The sequence below is a fragment of the Festucalex cinctus genome, chromosome 18, assembly GCF_051991245.1.
Source record: "Festucalex cinctus isolate MCC-2025b chromosome 18, RoL_Fcin_1.0, whole genome shotgun sequence".
In the NCBI taxonomy this organism is placed as follows: Eukaryota; Metazoa; Chordata; class Actinopteri; order Syngnathiformes; family Syngnathidae; genus Festucalex; species Festucalex cinctus.
Window position 1 is genome coordinate 3,903,595 of NC_135428.1, and position 19,722 is coordinate 3,923,316.

The window sequence follows — 19,722 nt, forward strand, 5'->3', positions numbered from 1 at the left end:
CCCCTCCTCTCACCCTCATGATTTTGTGAAGGTAATGTGCCCTCACCATTTCAAACACTCGTGAATGTGATCATGAACCCGCACAAGAATGAATGTGCATTTGTCACCACACAAATAGAGGCTTGTAGAAGGGCTTCAGTGCTCCGGGAAGGTCTTAAGGGTGTCTCACTTTTTTTCCTGAATTTCATTTAGCTGGTCTGCTCAGCTTGCGTCTTAGAAATGATCTATTCAGGCCACCCTTGAAGCACCGGAGCGTGACCATTACTGCTTTCTGCAAGGATCACGATCATTTTTTAAAGTTCAGATACAGTGTCAGTATGTGCAATTAGCATTTTAAAACAATATTGACATTATTGCAGAACAGACTGATTTGAAGTAAAGTCACATGGTATTCAAATGTGTTGCAGATCATCTGTTTAGTTCATTTTAATATGTATATATTTTTCAATGGAGCCATTAATGAAGTGTGTCAGACACGTATGTGAATTAATTAAAGTACATGGACTAAAGAGACCTGTTAACCATTGCTCATTTGCATAATGAGTGTTTTAAAATTGCATGGAGTATTTGCTATGTTTTCTGTCATAACCGGTCATGCAAGTAAATTCTCGTCTCCCGTGCAAGTAAAAGTTTTAATCTGCTGTGCTACTTAATCACATATTGAGACTTTGATTTGGGGAATCAAATTGAATGATAGGATAATTGTTATATTATAAACAAAGCATGAAATCTTTGTATCTAGATGTTATTGGACCTGGTCAACTCTAATTGTATCAGTGTAATAAATGGACATCACTAGCATCCAGCTAGTGGGAAAAAAAAAATCATGTTCAGTCAAAACTAATTTTCACTCATTTTTCGCCAATTCCCTGGTGTGTTTGCACGCATCAGTAAATGTGACATTAAGCATGCCTTCACACATACAGTATGGCCTTGAACTGAAGCATGATGAAATGTGCAGTCATTGGTACGTCATTTATTCTTATTCTATTATTTGGCATCTTGTGATGGATTTGTTTTTTTCAGAATTTTTTTTTTTGAAGCACATTCCATCATTTGCACGAGGATGCATGTTTAGGTGATTTAGTGTACATGAGTAATGGTGACCAGTTGTATGAATATCTGATCGAAATATCCCATCATCCAAGTCACACTTGATTAAAGGTTAGGGTACAGACGTAAATGTAAAAAACAACAACTTTATTTTGGTTGTAATTGCTAAAAATGCAGATAATCTTCCGGGTAGAACACAGAACAAGTTGAAAATTTGGTATAATTCCAGTTAATCTAGAATACTCTGAAATCACCGTACTGTAAATCAGATTTTATGCTAAAGGGATTCTTGTTTTTCATCAGGTTTAGTAGAGCATGGACGAAACTGGACGGCCATCGCCAAAATGGTGGGCACCAAAAGTGAGGCGCAGTGCAAAAACTTCTATTTCAATTACAAGCGACGTCACAATCTGGACAACCTGCTGCAGCAGCATAAGCAGGTAAGCCATTTACTGGTCGCCTGATTTAGGGTCACCTGGTGTGGTACGCCATTTAAAGTAACTTTGTGTCTCGCTCTGATATCCAGGACACGCGGCGGGCTCGTGCCGACAGGTCTCAAGGTGAAGGTCTAACCACAGCCTCACCTGATGACGATGACGACAATGCAGAAGACAGTGAAGGTCGGATCAGAAAACGATACGAAGCATGTACTCGCTTGACTTTTATAGTTTGTCTCAGCTCGTCCAAGGTGGAAGGACATAAACGGTCCTTGTATTGTGAACCTTTATGATTTATAATTTCTCAGGATAAACTAAAAGATAATCCGAGGAAGAATACTTTACGAAGAACGCTTTACTTGTATAGGGCTTTCACAACAGTAATTTTTGGAGATCTGATGCAACCTGTCAGCTGATTTGGCACATAAGAGACCCAATTTGAATTGATGTCTGTGAAACTAATATGCAACAGTTGTTAATGAGAGAAAGAATGATAAGAGTTAAGTTAGGGGAAGATAAAAGATATGAATTGTAGCGGCGCCTGTTACGTAACATTTATGGGCTGTAAAGGAGCAAGAAATTCTGCTGCCTGAACACGATGTGCTGGGCCACATGCTCGACCCAACAGCTGACCTTCTTTTGTCCTCACAAGCCCCACTCGTGCTCATACTATGTGAGAAGAGATTCACATCAGTGGCTCGTTTAATACATATTCATGATTTCATGGTTTTCATTTGGAAATTAACTGATTCACTCCCAACCATTTTCACTGGTGTTTTCCTGGATTTTGACTGATTTTGCAAGGCCCGCGAAATATTATGTTCTATTGCTGTAAAAATATGGAAAAAAGTATATATTAGTTATCTCTCCTCTTCATTGTATCTTTGGGGCCTTGATCTTAACATGTGACAAACAACATAAAAGATAAGACACTGTTGTCGCTTTCAGTCACGTGTGGTATTTCTTAGAAAGAAATGTGTGTAGTATTAAGTGGAAGCTGCTTGGTAAATGATTTAGCTGCCGTCATAAAATTGCAGTAAAAACAATATGACCACAAAATTTTTGTACATGTCAAGTATTATGTTAAGCATTTTTTGGCATGTTTTTTTTTTCCCCCTCACTTCCTGCAGGCGGTGACCATAGCTCTGATACAGAGAGTGCTCCCTCCCCCTCTCAAACCGACCCGACCAAGTCTGGTGACTCCAAGAGACCAGACAGTGCTGCTGCAGATGCTCCGAGCTCTGATCAGGACCCGGTTCAGGTCAGCAATGCAAAAACGTCCGACCCCTCATATGGGGGACTGCGTGTCAAGGAAGAGAAAAGCCCAGAGGGTGAGGCTGCGTCTCATGAGGAAAAGAGCAGAGTGGCTTCCTACTCAGGTGTGGTCCATCCAAAAACTGAGCCTCAAGATGTGGACATGAAATCTGGAGAAGTTCAGGTTAAAATGGAGCCCGAGGTTAAGGAGAAAGGAGAACATGGCGAGAGGCAGAAGGAGCTCCACTCAGATAACGACTCCAGCGCCACCTGCAGTGCTGATGAAGATGTGGAAGCGGAGCCCGAAAGGCAGAGGTATGTTTTTTTTGTTTTGGTTTTTTTCACACGGTCTCTGTGCTAGACGTCAATGATAGCCCACGATTTATGTTTCATGTTGCTCGTGCAGAATCCTTTCTATGGAGAAGCCGTCTTTGCTCAATCCCGTGGGCACGGTCCTGGTGTCATCACCGAAGCAAACTCCACACAACATCCAGCAGATGCATCAGCGGGCAGCTGCCATTCCACCTATGGTGAGTGAGCGTTATCTCCAAAACATCACGCACATTTGCTGTACTAAAAAAACAGAACTAAACAATTTCAATACCACTTCTTTTCAGACCGACACCGTTTTGAGTCAACAAAAACTGTCAATTCATTTTACCGCTGTTTATTTTGTCAGCAAGTAATGTTGAACATGTTGAACATTTTGGACCTAAAACTGTTTCACATAAACTTTTCTCATATTTTCACACACAATTACAGTATGTCAACAAGTGGCTACTATTGCTCAATGCTACAAGCTAGTAAGTTAGCCAGCATTTGTTAGCGGTCGGATTTTCATTATTGTTGGAACGTTATAGCCATTTGATTAATGGTATGTTATAAATAAAATTTATTTATTTATTTGAATCTTTCACCGTGAATCCACCTCCTGTCTGTCCAATGTATTTGTGCATGTTGCTCTTGCTAGCTGCAGATCTGTCACAGTAACAGATGAGATTAGCAGAGCGAGGATTTTGTCCGGTGAAAAATGTGTGTTGACCAAAATTTTAGTTTAGTTTTCGTTAACGAAATTAACACCAGTACTGTACCAGCACATTCCTAATCAGAAGTCATAGAATAAACATATCAAGAAAATCTATTACTGCTATCCCCATAATGCTGCATTTGTCAGACGATTTCAATCCAATTGAGACATTTTCTTTATTTCTGTCACAAGGTTCCTGGTCCTTATGGCCATAGTCCGGTGCCAATCAGTGGTTTCGCGATGTTGCAGCACCAGATCAAAGCAGCGCATGCGTCAGCACACCAGGAGGAGAAGCAGAGGCAGGACCAGGGAGACCTGGAGCGCAGACTGCCCTTCAACACCCGCAGCCCAAGTCTGGTTGACAGAGATGGTAGGCGAACAAAAACTAGTCTCATTCTGTCCTCATTTGGCCTCCCTCTTGTTCAGCTTTCAGCTGCACGTGCTGCTGCTGGTTGCACTATTTATAGTGGATGCACTTTTTCAGGCCTTGTTCATTTTTGTGCGTTTTCAAAAAAAAAAAAAAAAGTAAACCCTTGTGGTTGGTCTTGCCTGTTGTAATGCTGTTCAGCCTGAGCCCACACAAAGAAGGCGCTTTCTGATGCGAACAGACCTTAAGCCGGTATTGCTGTTTGAGATTGCCTAGGACGTTTGCTCTCGTGACTTGACCGAGTCCAAATGTTGTTTGCTGCCTCTGTACACAAGATAAACGTTTGAAGGGCAAGCAGTGAAGCCACTTGATAGGCTGCGTTAAAGCTTCATGCAAAGCTTTTAGCGCCCTGAAGTCAGAGTGCCGTAAAAGTGACGCAGCTGTCAGCAAACTGCTGAGCTGAGAGACCCCGGCTTGTGTTGCAAAGGGTTCAGTGGCCAAGTGGCCATGAATGGTCTTTATCTGGGTCGCACTCAATGCTCAAGGGCAATGAGTTCTCCTTTTTTGTTTTTTGTTTTTTTGTTTGTTTTTAAGTGGTCGTCTTTCCCTTTGTCCTTATACCTGTGTACTGCAGGTAAGCCCCTACCCTACATACCTTATGACATGATGTTGGCTCTGGACCAGGAGGCCCTCTCTGGTCGGCCAGGCTCTCCTTACAGACTCTCCCCCAGGGATCTAAGCAAGTCCTCACCCCAACCTGACCCCAACATCCCCAATGCTTTCCGCTACAGTGTGCCGCCAGGTAAAAAAAAAGAAAAAAAAAGAAAAAAAAAAGCACACATCTTCACCTCCCCCTCATCTGCTCTCTCAGATGCCTCCAAAACATTCTACTTTCCCCTGCTAATAATATGTAGTCTCCGTAAGGAGAACATGATGCATGCACTATGCAGTATCTGGGTGGTGTCCAGTATCACTTTAGCTTTCTCAGGTCATAATTCAGCAGGAGTTAATGTTGTAGTGGTCGCTGATGTGAAAGTAAGCAGGAAAATGCACTTAGAGCACGTCTAGCATTAGTCATCATATTCTGGCTTTGGCTGGCTAAAAGTGGGCTTGCATACAATAATACGTGTGCTGTCTGAACATTGCAATGAGAAGAGCTTAAACTTGTACAGTATGCAAGTGATGTCAGAACCTGGACTGTAATATCTGTACACATTTTCTGCCATTGCTTTTCTGAAATGAACATGTGTTCAAATGTGAGGGTTTTGTGCAATTATAGGGTTTGATTTTGCCAAGTACTGCAGCTGGAGCCTAGTTTAATGTTGGCGCTTCTATGATTTTTTTTTATTTATTTTTTATTTATTATTTATTTTTAGTTTATTTTTTTGGGGAGGGGGGGCTTTGGGGGTAAGAATGGAGTCTTACAGTTGTGGTGCAGGAAGGGTTTGTGTCACATCCAGTTGGTTATGGTGTGGAAGACAAGTCTGTGTACTGGACAATGGACATACAGTGGATTAAAAAAAAAAAAAAAAAGAGAGAGGGGAAAAAAGGAAACCCTTGCGAGAGGGCTAGTAAAAAAATAACGTGGTTGCATGAGTATTCACAGTTGTGGGTTCCAGACTAACTTTTTTTTTTTCTTTTTTTTTTTTAAATAAATAAATCTAAGCACACAGTGGTGCCGAATGTGAAATTTTAGGGGCACAAGTATTCACATATTACTGATAATATAACAATAATATAATACGAATAAAATATTCTATAATTAAATAAAAAGAACAATTATTAAATTTATTATTATTATTTTTGATTTTAAATCAAGTTTTGATATATAAATAAATAAATAAATAAATGACTGAATACTTAGTAGCGAGCGGTGCACCAATCACAATTTTCCGGACCATCACCAATCCTCAATCTTTTAAAAAGTCTGACCTTCCGATCCCGATTTTTGCCAGGTTTATTTATTTATTTATTTATTTTTTCATAACAAGCAGCAATAATGGTGTTTACTAAATATAGTTTTTTGTTTCATGATACCTTTGGTCGCAGAGGTTGAAGTTCACACACTGAATTGGTTGTTTTAAAACAAAAAAAAACAAACAAAAAACAACAGTAATGTTAACTGTGGTTGTGAGTCTAAACTCGTTTCCATTTTCCTTCTTTGAATATTTGCATCAGTCCTCCACCCGGCCCCCAGTCAGCTGATCCAGAGTCTGCCAGACGGAGCACGGATGGCTTTCAGCAGACCCAGTCGACCTCCTAACATTCCTTCTCCTCCTCCTCTCATTCCAACCACCAAACCCACTGACAAACCGTCCTTCATTCACGGGGGCTCAATATCTCAGGTAAGAAGAGAATACAGGGATAGACTTTTTTTCTATTATTTTCTGTTACTATTTTATTTATTTGGAAATTTCACATTTTACACCACATTGATGTTTTCAGCACTTTTCACAATTTCTAACTTTTATAAATACAATTAAGTTGACCTGATGATTTCTGCTATTTTAGGGAACCCCAGGCACATACCTGCCTTCGCACGCCATTTATGGGCCTGACGGGAGCAAGAATACTGTGGGCTCCATCTCTTTGGGCCTGCCTCGACACCAAGATCCCAACAAGTCTGGTAGGCAGGCCACATAACTACATTTGTGCTCAACACTCACTGAAAATCAACTTGTTTGCTCCCAAAAACATATAAATATGTTCTATTTTAAATATTATCAGTGTCCCAAAGACAGTTATACATTTTTTTTTATTATTTTTTTTATGCTAGGGCATACATAAGGCTTTGATGCTGCCTCTCAACTGAATAGAACTGTTTAAGCAATGGTAGTTATTGCAAAAATGGCCAACAGGTGGCAGCAGAGTATAAGAGATCAACCTGTTGCGACATGCTGCTTTCCCCACAGTTTTAAACAGATTCATGAATAATCACGAAACTTATCTATATTCTAATGCTAATTGCTGCAAAACAGAAACATAGAAATATACTTTATTTCCTGATGAAAGAAGAACTCTAATCTTTCTTTTAGTAGGTTCCATTTTATTTTTTATAGCAATAGAACACAATATTCTGTGGGCCTTGCAAAGTGGTTGCTTCAGTGAAAATAGCTGGGAGTGAATGAGTTAAGTGTATTTGCAAAGGTTACAAACACAATAACGTGCAAATGGCACAGCACAATATTACTGGTGTTCTCTGTTTAGTATAAGTTTCTATTTTGCAAGTAAACGTGCACTGGGCATTGAATATTTTTGAGCATCTGTTCCTGACATGATTGTTTATTTTGTTTTTGTTTTAATTGACACTTAAAGTGTTGTAAGGACTAAATTAACGTAATTCTTTGCAGCTCCGTCTATTCATGATGTTAGAGGAAACCCATCAAAGTTGGGTGAGAACCTGGCTTTCAGAGGATCAATCACTCAGGTAAAGAAAGCATGAGATGACAAACATATTCAGTTGTGTTCCTTGTTGTCTATGTTGCTTTATGTTTTTCTTTTAAACTGTGTTCACCAGGGCACACCAGCCCTTTCCCAATCTACTGTTGCTGCTGACCTGCTGAAGGGCACCATCACAAAACTGGCTACAGAAGACTTGAGTAGCTCAGACAAGTCGAGGGACCAGCTGGCTAAAGGGCATGTTATCTATGAGGGCAAGAGTGGTCACATCCTCTCTTATGATGGTGAGTACATTGACCAGATTTTTAACAAAATGTGTATCCCTTCCTTGACCAAGTAATTTTAAGTCACTCCTGTTCCCGTTGACGTGTATATCCGTAAATGGCAGTAAATGAGTTTTTAAAGTAAATTGTTTCTGTTCAAAAGCCATCAAGAACCCAAGGGAGAATACCCGTAGTCCCAGAACTGGCCATGAGTTAAAACGCACTTATGACATGATGGAGGGACCCATCAGCAGGGGCCACCCTGGCAGGGAAGGCGCTCCATTTGAAGGTATTGTGGTAGCATTTCACAAATGTATGAAGTGTCTAAGTGCCATTTCTGTATTGCTGTAACTGAGTATGCCTGTTTTGTGCAGGTTTGATTAGCAGAGCTTTGCCCAGAGAAGGCCTCCATGGAGATTCTAAAGACAGACAAATAATCACTGGCTCTATCATGCAAGGTAACAAACTACAAAGCTCCCCATTTTTGTTGGGTACTTAAAGAATCTCACGTTTTAGATTAGTGAGGTCACATATAACATATTGTCAAGAAATTGTTAAAGTTGACTTCCCCTTAAACTAAAATAGTTTTTCCACTTTTTAGGAACACCTCGAACAGCTGCAGAAACATACGAAGATGTTATGAAATATGGGAAACAGATCAAACGGGAGAGCCCACCTATCCGCTCCTTTGATGGGGGAATTGGCAAAGGAAAGCCCTATGAGGGCGTTAATACCATTAAAGAGACTGGCCGCTCCATTCATGAAATCCCACGACAGGACCAGTCCGGCCAGGACCTCAGAAAGACCCCTGACCTATCAGACAGGAGGGTCATAGAGGCTTCCATGTCACAGGTTCGACTTTTTGAAATGGTTTATTTCTGTCATTCAGTTTCCCTTTAATTTGGTTTTATTACAATTGCCACGTTAACCCGAGTCTTTTGGATGTTTGGTTAGAATACCTACTGTATGATCATGACTGTATGATGTGTTTCTCCTAGATTCACTCTCTGAACCAACCTACAATCAAGCACAATGTTAAGTCCCTAATCACCAGTCCCAGTAAGCTTCCCCACAGCCTCGAGGCCATGGAACGAAGCAAGTACGAGGAGAGCAAGGCAGTGCGCCACACTTCGGTGGTTAACTCCACCACCTCCGTCCTGCGCTCCACGCACCAGGAAGCTGCAAAGTCTCAGCTCAGTCCAGGCATGTACGAGGATGCCAGTGCTCGCAGGACCCCTGTGAACTACAGCTCCAATTCCGTGACCAGAGGTTCACCCATGCTGGGGCGTTCATCTGATGGTATTTGTCACATACGTTTTTTATTTCGGGCTAATGTTTCACAATAATTTGAATTTGAACAGCGTCAGTTATGATTGGACTGTAAGCCTGGTTAGAAACGTTATGTTTCCCTCTCACCCCCAAAGGAGCGAAATCTGGTGCACATGAAAGAAAGAATGCCATGACGCCCACGCAGAGGGAAAGTGTCCCGGCCAAGTCCCCAGTGGCGGGTGGCGACCCCAGGGCTTCTCACAGCCCCTTCGACCCTCACCACAGGCCGGTTGTTCCAGGGGAAGTATACCGAGCCCACCTACCTCCACATCTTGACCCCAGTATTGCCTTCCATAGAGTGATTGATCCTGGTAATTTGTTTGAAATCTTTTGCATCACATTAGTCTATCTATACTTTTATCAAGTAAAGTAAATACAGTGAGCAAATGAGCAAAAGCAACCCAGCCACATCTGTCATTATTCATACAAAAGTACCACAAAAATCATGTCAATATACACTCACCTTCCATTACTCCTTGCAGTGGGTTAAGAGATGCAATTTGTTTGTGTATACCTTCATAGCTACCATAGCCCATTAACAAAAGTCCAAATATGGTTCCAGTGGGTGCAAATATACTGGAGTTTTGTTATTATTTATAGCTATGAGCTAATTTTGTGGTCGGCTTCTGTATGCTGTTTCTTCACCAAGCGTATCTTTTATGGAATATCACCCGAGAACGTGCGGGATGGTTTGGTGCTCGTGCTGGTAAAATAAAGCAATGAATACCAATATTGTAGATTTGAACAGCTTCCCCCTTCTTTCAATCTTGTGTTGCAGCCTTCATGTTTCCCAGACAACCATCTCCAACTGGCTACCACAACACATACCAACTATACACCATGGAGAACACGCGGCAGACCATCCTCAATGATTACATCACTTCTCAGCAGATGCAAGTCATCCCCCGGCCTGACATGGTCCGTGGGGTGTCACCGCGGGAACAGCCTGTTTCTCTCCCGTACCCAGCTGGAGCTCGAGGTATGGTTCTCCACCAGCCGGCCCTTTCTTACCTGTAGAAGAGACCCTGCTTGGGAAGGGCTGTAGTTTGCACACGGTGTTGCTGTGATGTGTAGTGGCTACCTTTTGCAGATGTCCAGAAGCAAATGACCTAGACACATTTTGCTTATTTACTTTGTGGCTGCAATTTATCTGGCTCTGTTTAACAATTGATAACTGTGACTCAAATATCCACTTGGCAAACCTGATTCAGGTTTATTATCTTTAAACTTGATTGCAGCCCTGCATACCTAACCATTACCAAGCACTGACAGATGATGGTGCTGGATATATACAGTGCTAAATAATACATTGAGACATAAATGATTTGGTTTTTATTGTTCATCATTGGCCCTTTGCTTCTGTCTGTAAAAGGGATAATTGATCTAGCCCAGATGCCTCCAACTATCCTGTTGCCTCACCCTGGGGGAACAGGTACTCCCACTTTGGAACGTATCGCCTACCTCCCTGGAGCTCAGCCCCCTTTCACTGCTAGGGCTTTCAACCCAACTTCCATATCGCCAGGTGAGGATTCCCTACATGCCATGTTCCCTTAATTTCCTCCCCACAATCTTGTGTTGCTTCACACCTCATGGGATGCAGACCTGCTCAGGGTGTCCAAGGTTAGTTCTTTTCCGTCCAGACCAAGTGTCATCGATCATAAGTCCTGAATGAGCCAAAAAGCGGGCAGTCGTGATCACACTTAGTATTAACATGCAACTCTACTCACATATCCAATGACTACGGCTACGTTGACACTGCAGGTCTTTTGCTCAATTCCGATTTTTGTTTTTTTTTTGGAGTAAGCTTTCACATATTTTCGACCCCAATCTGTCTGCTGTGTGAACCATACGCGTCCGCAAAGTGACCCGCATGTGCAGAAGAAGAGACGACGTCACAATGCTGTGTTTATGGAAGTAAATTCATATGCTCCAGTGTGTCAAGGCTGCAGACAGCTGATCCGCGCGGCTTCCGCCTTCGAAAAGACAAACAACTTGTAGATTAGTGCGCGTCTATCAGCGGTACGTGCGCCGCGCACTGATACGAGCGAACAGAAAATTAGTGCCCGGCGGTTAATGGCGTCTGACTTTTTTCAGAAAGGAGTTTAGTGATGCAAATGTATCACTCTTTTGAACACTAATTGTATTTAGAAGATAAACGCTTTATTATGTATTTATTAATTAATTAATTTATTTATTATTTAAGTCAACTTGCCGTTTCAGATTGTGAGACTTTTTTTTATTTTTTATTTTTATTTTTATAATCTCTACAGGAAGCTTCATGACATGACATTCAATAATATGGCTATTGGCGAACAATTTAATACTTCCTGTAAAAAAAACCAAACAAACAAAAAAAACATTCTATTGAATACATCTTGTGATGTCTGTCTTAATTTTACTCTTAGGTCACCAAGCCCACCTTGCCGCAGCAGCTGCCGCTGCTGCAAGTGCGGAGAGGGAGAGGGAGCGGGAACGTGACCGGGAGCACCAAGAGAAGGAGAGGGAAAAGGAAAGGGAGCAGCGGGATCGAGAAATGCGAGAACGGGATCGGGAAAGAGAGCGAGCGAATGATTACATTCGTGGAAGTGAGTATTAATGACTCCCCAACATCTTGTAGTAATCTTACTCTATTATTCGCTGACTATACCAGTTTACAAGCTGGTTGTGATATTAAATCTCTGACTGAATGTGTAAACGGAGAACTTTCAGCTGCTTTTATTAGCTTCAAATTAATACATTATCTCTTCATGTAAAAAAATATACTGGTAACTATCAGATATTTTGTGGCAAGAACAAATCCAAGCTAAAATATTCATTAATGGAACTGAAATCTCACGAGTACCTTATACAAAATTCTCAACTGGAAAAAAACATGCCAGTGTAGATGAAGAAGATCAATGAAAATTCTTGATTTATCCCCTGGTCCATCCATCCTCCCATGTAACCCTGTATTATAGTTTTGTTTTGTTTTTTGTTTTTTGTTTGTTTGTTTTTTTGTTTGTTTTAATCTCCTTTCATGAATTCCTTGTAATACTGCTTGGGCTGCAACTTACACATATCTGAGCAAACTAATGGTCAATGCAAAATAATTTTTTAAGATTCATTTCTGTAGCTGTAACCTTCTTTACTTCTCTTTTAAAAATATTCCACACTACAATTTCATAACCTAAATTGCTTACATTCTTGCTTTTTTATCCACAAGTACATTTACAACAAGCAAGCTCTCCCTGTTAGTTTTTTTCCAAAGTTTGTTTACTTTTTCATCTGATTTTCATCTGTATTCTACCAGGAATGGTCGTAATTTTCATTTGGTCTAATGTCGAACATCTTGCTACTAGAACAATATTTTCATTTAGAAGTCCTAATTTTTGGAATAAGTCTATGAGAAATATATGCTCTTACTCGTATCTTGATTTTTCAGAATTTCCCTCTTTTTATAAATCTGTTATTACTGTATGCACTTGCTATTTTCTGTTCTTTCTCTTCACAATTCAGTTTATTTTGTACTCTTGTTTTCATAGATTTTATTGTCTATCTATTGTCTAAATGTGTATTTTTTTTTGATCAGGTGGAGTTGAGCAACCCGGCCGGCCAGGAAGCCGAGGCTATCTGCATTCTCCTTCCCCTTCACTCAGAACACAGGAAGTGGTTGTTCAGCAGCGACCGAGTATCTTTCAGGGCAAGAGTGTTATCACTTCTCTCATGTAAGTCCAACCAGCTTGACCTGATCTTGAATCATCAGCACACCTCTGACAATATTTATTTAGCTTGCATGTAATCCACCAATATATAGGTCTCAAATTCAAATTAAAAATAAAAAGTTCTCTGAAATGCTCCCAATTTTATTCCTAGGCCTCATTCAACAGCAGCATCAGCAGCGTCCCAAAGTAACTCTCGCTACAGTACTGCAGCTGATGCACTGGCTGCTTTGGTGGATATCGCCGCCTCGGCCCCGCCCGTGGAGGTGGCCAAAGTGAAGGAGAACAAACGGGATGAGCGGGATGACGAATTATGTTCAGCGGCTCGGAGAGCAGCGAGCATCTCGGAGCAGCAGCAGGAGCCAGACCGGCGATCCGTACCGTACGGTGCTATGTCTCTTCCAGGGGGGAAAGCTCACCCAGCGTACCCGCAGGGTGTTGGTGTTAAAGATAAAGCTCCCCAAACCTCAAAGTCCCGCATTGAGGAGGAGCTTCGAACTTGTGGAAAAACAACCATGACAGCCGCGAACTTCATTGACGTCATCATCACCCAACAAATAGCATCAGAAAAAGACCCCCGGGAGCGAGGCTCTCAGAGCTCAGACTCGTCATGTGAGCTATCGCAACCTGTATTATCAATTGTGAAATATGCAAGATATATTAGTACAAGATTAGCTCATTTTCAAAACTTTTTTTTTTTTTTTAAACTATTCAGTGTCATCAAACCGATACGACAACACTGGTGGAGGAGCCATTGAAGTGGTTAGCCCTGCTAGTTCCCCAGTTCATTCCCAACAAGAAAAAACAGACGACAGGCAGCAAACGACAGGTATGGACACACATTTTGTTCTGTAACAGGACCTTCAAGATGACATTTGACGAAGTTATTAAACTTTTAGATGTGGCGTAAATACATCATGCCAAGAAAGTATACAGTATTCATTCAGAAGTTTGCTTCCACTCATTGGCGAGACTGTCAATAATTTGGTGCTTTTAATTATTTTATTTGAATCATACATGCATACATCTTAAATAAATTTCAAAATAAAAATTTGGTTTACAATTTTACGTAATATATTCTCAAATCCACAAAGGTCAAAGCCACAAAGTTTCAACTTTCATCGCTACCAGACACGTTTTGTAGCTGTCAACAAGTTTCTGGCATAATTGCAACATATTTGCCCACAACTCTTGGCAGAGTTCCTTAAAGTTACTTTCGCATGTCAGTAACCAATCAAAGAAAAGCTGTTTGCTATATCGAAATAAGGAGAAGAGAGACCCAATTGGAACAAATATATATATATTTTTTTAAATGAGAACATGGATGGTCCAAAAGCAGTTATTTCTGACCAACAATATTTCCAAACCAAATTATGTCACAAACCCGCTAAAAGGTGATCAAAGATTATGCAAACAAATTTGTCCATAATGACAGCAGTTACACTTCTGATTGCAAATGTATGTAATTTGTAAGCTGTCAAGTACTAATGTCAAATCAATGCATTACCTTGATTGCTCTGCTCCTCAACCCAATTTAGCTGGCATGCGGGTTTATGACATGAGTCGATACCGGCCTTCAGCAGAGCCACCGCAGCCAAGTTCCCAGCAGCCCCCTTCATCCCAGGCTGACAGTTACTCCCAAATCCCCAAGACGCATCGGGTCATGACCTTGGCGGATCACATTTCGGTAGGAAATTCTGACTGGAAGCTGGATAGACTGTGAAAATCAAAACTGACCTGTTTTTTTAAATTATTTTTTTATTATTATTCTCTATGCCATGCAGCATATTATAACCCAGGATTTTGCCCGGAATCAAGAACCTCCCACAGTTTCCTCTTCAGCCTCTGCCACATTCCAGAGCACGATGCCGCCCGTGTCTTCGTCAAGTCGAGCCAAGGCGCCCAGCCGCTACAGCCCTGAGAACCAAATCCAGGCCCCACATCACCACCGTCCCCCCAGCAGGGTTTCCCCAGAGAACGCCGCAGACAAACCCCGATCCAGGTACAGAAACAATCGTTTCGTCGTTAAATCATTGTGGCATGTCAGTTATCACCCTTAATTGTGACACTTGACACCTTTCCAGGCCTGGTAAGTCTCCAGAGAGAGGTGGGAGGCAGATGGAGAGTTATGAGCCCATCTCACCGCCGCAGAGCTACCAAGACATAGAAAAGCAGGAGGCCGGTGGGCCTGCGCCTCAAAGGCGAGAGGCGGACAACTCTGAGATCAGGTACGTGAGCTGCACAGACTCGATTCAAGATATTAAAGGGGAAGTCAAACACCAAATTATATGAATTAATCAACAAAATCCACCCATTATTATCCGTCTCAGCGGGCAGCCATTTTGCCACTTGCTGTCAACTGAAAACGACATTACGGTAGCTCAGGGCTCAGGTAATGACCAATCACGGCTCAGCTTGTCAACACCACATGACCAACCTCAGAAAACAGGTGCGCCGTGGTTGGTTGTTTGAGTTTGTTGTTGAGTTGAGTAATATAACTATTTACTTATAACTATTTAAAAAAAACCTAACAGCAATAAGTAATCATGTGACAGTCATGTGACAGCCTATGAACCGGAACAGCTAAAGACAAGATAGCTAGCAGCTCCCGACGCAACTACATTGGTCGCAAAAAAAGGCGCAAAAACTTGACTATACTCGAGGAAGTAAAAGTCGTAACAAGGTTTCCGTAGGTGATCATTACCTATCATTACCTAAGGATCATTAGCTATCCAGTCATATATTCAGATCAGCGTTTCCAGTCAACAGTTAGTTGCAAAATGGATAAAAACAGGCGGATTTTATTGCTTTATATGTTCCACAAATACAATATTAATCAGAAAGCTTTGTTTAAACTAGTGGCGCTGCATGTAACATATAGTCAAGAAGATGTTTTGGATTGACGTCCCCATAAAAATGAGTCGATAAAATACCTGTCTGCTTATTTGAAGCCTGACACCTTCTTTGTTCAATTCAAGGAGTGACTCGCGATCCCCTGGCAGTGTCAGTTACCTGCCCGCCTTCTTCACCAAACTAGAGAACACCTCACCTATGCAGGAGATCTTTCGTAAGTTGAACTCCACCTCTGGTGTTGGTGATTCTGATGTTGGTAAGTGGGGCTTCCTGTCTTCATTTTGGCTTAACCCAAACAATGCATGCACCAAAGGTGGAAGCAAACTGTTCGTGTGTTCGTGTGTGTGTGTGCATGACATGTATGCATGTTGTCTTCATTGGTTCTCTCTTATTTTAAAGCTCATCAACCATGTAGTTACTTATGTTTATTATTTTGGGATGTTAAACGGCTAATTCTGTCTTTCAGGAAATGCTCAACCGGGCACAGAAATTTTCAACATGCCTGCTGTTACCAGCTCCAGTAAGTTACGAAGATACTTTTATTTTATACTGTTTAGATTCCAAAGGAGAAAGAAATGGAGTCACATGGGTATTCACGACATAAAATAGCATTGATTTGGTTTGGATCAACATTTGTTATTTTGTTGCATTGTGATTCCTAGGCAGCATCAACCCTAGGAACCACTCCTTCAGTGACCCTGCGAGTAATTTGGGCCTAGAGGACATAATCCGTAAAGCCTTAATGGGTAACTTGGAGGACAGGCCAGAGGAGCACCAAGGTGTCATCAGCAACACATCCAACACAAGCAGTGACACCCGCCAGGAGGCCAACCCGTCGCCCAGCATGGGTATATGCTCATCGCTAACTTTTCCGTTGTCGGCAAAGTATGTTCAGATGAGGCTCGGACCGTTCTTTAGTCCGGTCCACTGAGAATTGACAGCGTCACACCATTATGTGCATCTTGGCTGTGTACATCATATTTCTAGCTAAATTCTAGACCTAAATATTTTTTTACAATCAATAATATTAACTTGAGATATTGTAAGTAATTGTTGTTACCAAACCCTTTTGACAAATGAATTGAAAATGACCTGAACTATTTTCCTTGACTTGTAATTTTAAAACTACAGTAGCATAGCCATCAATTTTTTTTAAATATGATTTTCCCTGGCTTGGTCTCTACATGACACATTTTTGAGGAATCAGAAGCTGAACGTGTTTCTCTTTTCTACCACAGCGAAGCAGAAGCAGAGTAAAGCCAACAGCCGTAAATCGAAGTCTCCTAACCTGGGTCAGGCCTACTCGGGAGGGGATCGCCCCTCCTCGGTGTCCTCCGTACACTCCGAGGGAGACTACCATAGACAAGCACAAGCCCAGTCCCAATGGAGTTGGGATGACCGACCTTCATCGGCAGGTCAGTCGAGCCCATTTTATAGCTTTCCAAAATGTCATTTCTGTACATATTTAACAGTCTTTCTCTTTCCAGGGTCCATGCAGTTCCCTTACAACCCACTGACCATGCGCATAATGAGCAGCACGCCACCCACCTCCATATCGTCTCCATCCATCCAGAGCCAGCAGCAGCAGCCACAGCAGCCGCCGCCGCTTCCTAATGGTGCTATAGTACGCCCGCAGTGTGTGTGGCCATCTCTGCTGTCAGAGCAATACGAGGCCCTGTCGGACAGCGATGACTGAGCCTGGCCCTCAAGAACGGATTAAAAGAGACCCAAGACCAGGCGCATCTCTTCCACCTACCGCAAGACGCTCAAGCGTCGCGTAGATAGGACGGTGTCCAATTCTTTCCGGTGCTATGGCGCCCCCTAGCGGTAAGCTAAGTGTACACGCAGCCGACGACCGACCGGGCTCTCCCAAACGAGACTCACTTTTTGGTTTGGAAGTGGGGAAGTAAATCCGACTGAGGGGGATGACTTGTGATATAGTGAAGCTGATATGTAAAAAGAGACTTTGTTTAATTTCTGTAAAGCTATAACTCATCTTCAAGAAAATCATTGTATGTAAATAGAATAACCTTTTTGCAGTGTTTTTCTTAATAACTTGTTTATTTCTTATTTTAATGTCGCTTTTAAATGTATCCGCTCTATTGCTAAGTGAAGGTGGTTCCCCCCGCCCCTGGCAACTTCCCCAACCAGTGTCCACTTTAATGTGTGATTTCTTGATCATCAGACAAAATGGAGGTGGGTTCACAGAGTAGACATTAAAGGACACACACTTCTCGAATTTTAAGCAGTTTTCATATTTGGTTGTGTTCACAACGGTGCAAATGTGATTTTCAACAAAAAATGTGGACAGTGATGGAGGGCATCACACCTCACCACATGCTAGATAGGGAATTGATGATTGAGGTGACCACTCCTGGACTCCGTCTCAAATGTCAAGTGAGCCTCCACATCCCACATGTTCAAATTGTCACATTTTAAATCTGTCTGGAATCATCCGTTTTGCTTTCTTTCCCCCCTTTTTTGATGGGTTTTGTCATGCCTTGTGACTTGAGAAAAAAAAAAAAAAAAAAGGCAGCTTTAACTAATTTTCTCAGAGATATTCTTTGGTGTTTATTTGCATTTGTTTCCCTAGTACCTTTTTCAAACTTCTCAGAAACAATCCAAACTGTAGAATTAGTCTTTCCAAATTATGACCCGCTTTACCAAACATAATGGTCTGCACCATTTTTGCACTTTTGCTTCATAACTATTGAAAACAAAAGGCGTACTACCTGCTGTCTAATGTATTTAAGAGTAATTGGCAATATTAAGTGTTTTACTCGCCACTTGCAGACCTTTCGTCTTTTAGCCACATCATTCTGGGATCCTTTTTTGTTTTTTTTGTTTGTTTTTTTAAAAATAGTTAATGCAGTTTTGAGCACATGGTACCATTTTGAGATTCCAAATCGTGACAATTCTATGGGGGTAGATGTCATGGACTTCCAACTTCCAGGTTTCCACACATCAAGTGCCGTTTCCGGCCACTGCCGGCAGCGTTCCAACACTCGCACCCCCACCCCTGCGCCCCCCACCCTGCAGGGCGTCTCAGCTTTCCGAATGAAATGCTTCGGACAACTGAGACAGACACTACAACACTGGCACCCGTCGCAAGCGCGAGTACTGGGACACGGCCCACACGTTGCAAACCGGAACCGGAAGCGAAGCTGATGTGTGAAAACCCGGGAGTCGGAAGTCTCGCCTCCTCCGTGGCATTGCCGTTATGTTAAATAACAGGAATGAAATGAACTACCTGACCCCGCAGTTGCATCGGCAACTTTCACTTTGCATTTATCAAATCTCGTCTTCGCCACTTGAATATGTTTGGTCTCCCGTTCACAAAGCTATTCAATTATTTGTCACAAGCACATGTCATGTTCAGATGTTTCTTTTCTGACAGTTTCCACATATATATATATTTTTTGTGTGTGTCCTGTTTAGGTGGGATGGTTGCTGTTTGTTTACAAAGGCAATGGCAGAAAATGTTTACAAACTTGAATTTGAAAAGAAAGCTGACTTGAAGCCGAAAAAGAATTAGAGCATCTTTTCAAGCTACGCAACCCGCGTGACTTTTTATTTTGTCTTTTAAATTCAAACTTGAAAACTCTTATCCACTTTGATGTTGAAATGCAATGATTGTATGGCACAATGTCTTTTAGTTGGCTATTGCAAGAGTTCTGACCAATCAAATAAAGTGGTTCTTTTTTTTTTTTTCACCACATTAAAATACCAATCCTTGTAAGACTGCTCTTGTTGAAAGTAGTCTTGTCACAATTCTTGATCGATGAGGTATACACATTAATTTTTATGTTCGCTTTTGCAAATGAGAGTCAACACACATCAGAAATGCAGTATCACGGCACACGCACAAAGCAATGAATTTGCCAGTGATTTAAATTTTATTTTACAATAATGTTACTGTAACTTGATAAAGTTCGGTATCTACTGGAAGGACCGTCTAAACATACTTAACTTGATTGATTTATAGTAAGAAAAACAATCACTATTAAATCGTATTCAAACTGGAGGCCTACAATCGGGGTCA

At 41.6% G+C, this 19,722-nt stretch overlaps 1 protein-coding gene across 6 annotated transcripts in view; it reads left to right on the forward strand.

Moving 5' to 3' along the window:
* ncor1 (nuclear receptor corepressor 1) overlaps positions 1-19,436 on the forward strand; it is a 41,594-nt gene extending 22,158 nt beyond the window's left edge. For 2 of the 6 annotated variants that reach the window (XM_077505124.1, XM_077505125.1), the window contains exons 18-46: positions 1,357-1,493; positions 1,580-1,673; positions 2,621-3,059; positions 3,151-3,274; positions 3,964-4,141; positions 4,773-4,940; positions 6,317-6,483; positions 6,650-6,764; positions 7,489-7,565; positions 7,656-7,821; positions 7,964-8,089; positions 8,175-8,258; positions 8,402-8,652; positions 8,799-9,099; positions 9,225-9,440; positions 9,908-10,108; positions 10,502-10,651; positions 11,535-11,714; positions 12,698-12,833; positions 12,982-13,439; positions 13,543-13,656; positions 14,366-14,514; positions 14,612-14,829; positions 14,912-15,055; positions 15,806-15,936; positions 16,147-16,200; positions 16,343-16,528; positions 16,919-17,095; positions 17,168-19,436. In XM_077505124.1, coding sequence (XP_077361250.1) covers positions 1,357-1,493; positions 1,580-1,673; positions 2,621-3,059; positions 3,151-3,274; positions 3,964-4,141; positions 4,773-4,940; positions 6,317-6,483; positions 6,650-6,764; positions 7,489-7,565; positions 7,656-7,821; positions 7,964-8,089; positions 8,175-8,258; positions 8,402-8,652; positions 8,799-9,099; positions 9,225-9,440; positions 9,908-10,108; positions 10,502-10,651; positions 11,535-11,714; positions 12,698-12,833; positions 12,982-13,439; positions 13,543-13,656; positions 14,366-14,514; positions 14,612-14,829; positions 14,912-15,055; positions 15,806-15,936; positions 16,147-16,200; positions 16,343-16,528; positions 16,919-17,095; positions 17,168-17,376 — 5,150 coding nt within the window. In that variant the 3' untranslated portion in view covers positions 17,377-19,436. The remainder of the gene's footprint in view (positions 1-1,356; positions 1,494-1,579; positions 1,674-2,620; positions 3,060-3,150; positions 3,275-3,963; positions 4,142-4,772; positions 4,941-6,316; positions 6,484-6,649; positions 6,765-7,488; positions 7,566-7,655; positions 7,822-7,963; positions 8,090-8,174; positions 8,259-8,401; positions 8,653-8,798; positions 9,100-9,224; positions 9,441-9,907; positions 10,109-10,501; positions 10,652-11,534; positions 11,715-12,697; positions 12,834-12,981; positions 13,440-13,542; positions 13,657-14,365; positions 14,515-14,611; positions 14,830-14,911; positions 15,056-15,805; positions 15,937-16,146; positions 16,201-16,342; positions 16,529-16,918; positions 17,096-17,167) is intronic. The other 4 variants (XM_077505127.1, XM_077505128.1, XM_077505129.1 and 1 more) reach the window with 4 other exon arrangements.
* Positions 19,437-19,722: the final 286 nt, after the last annotated feature.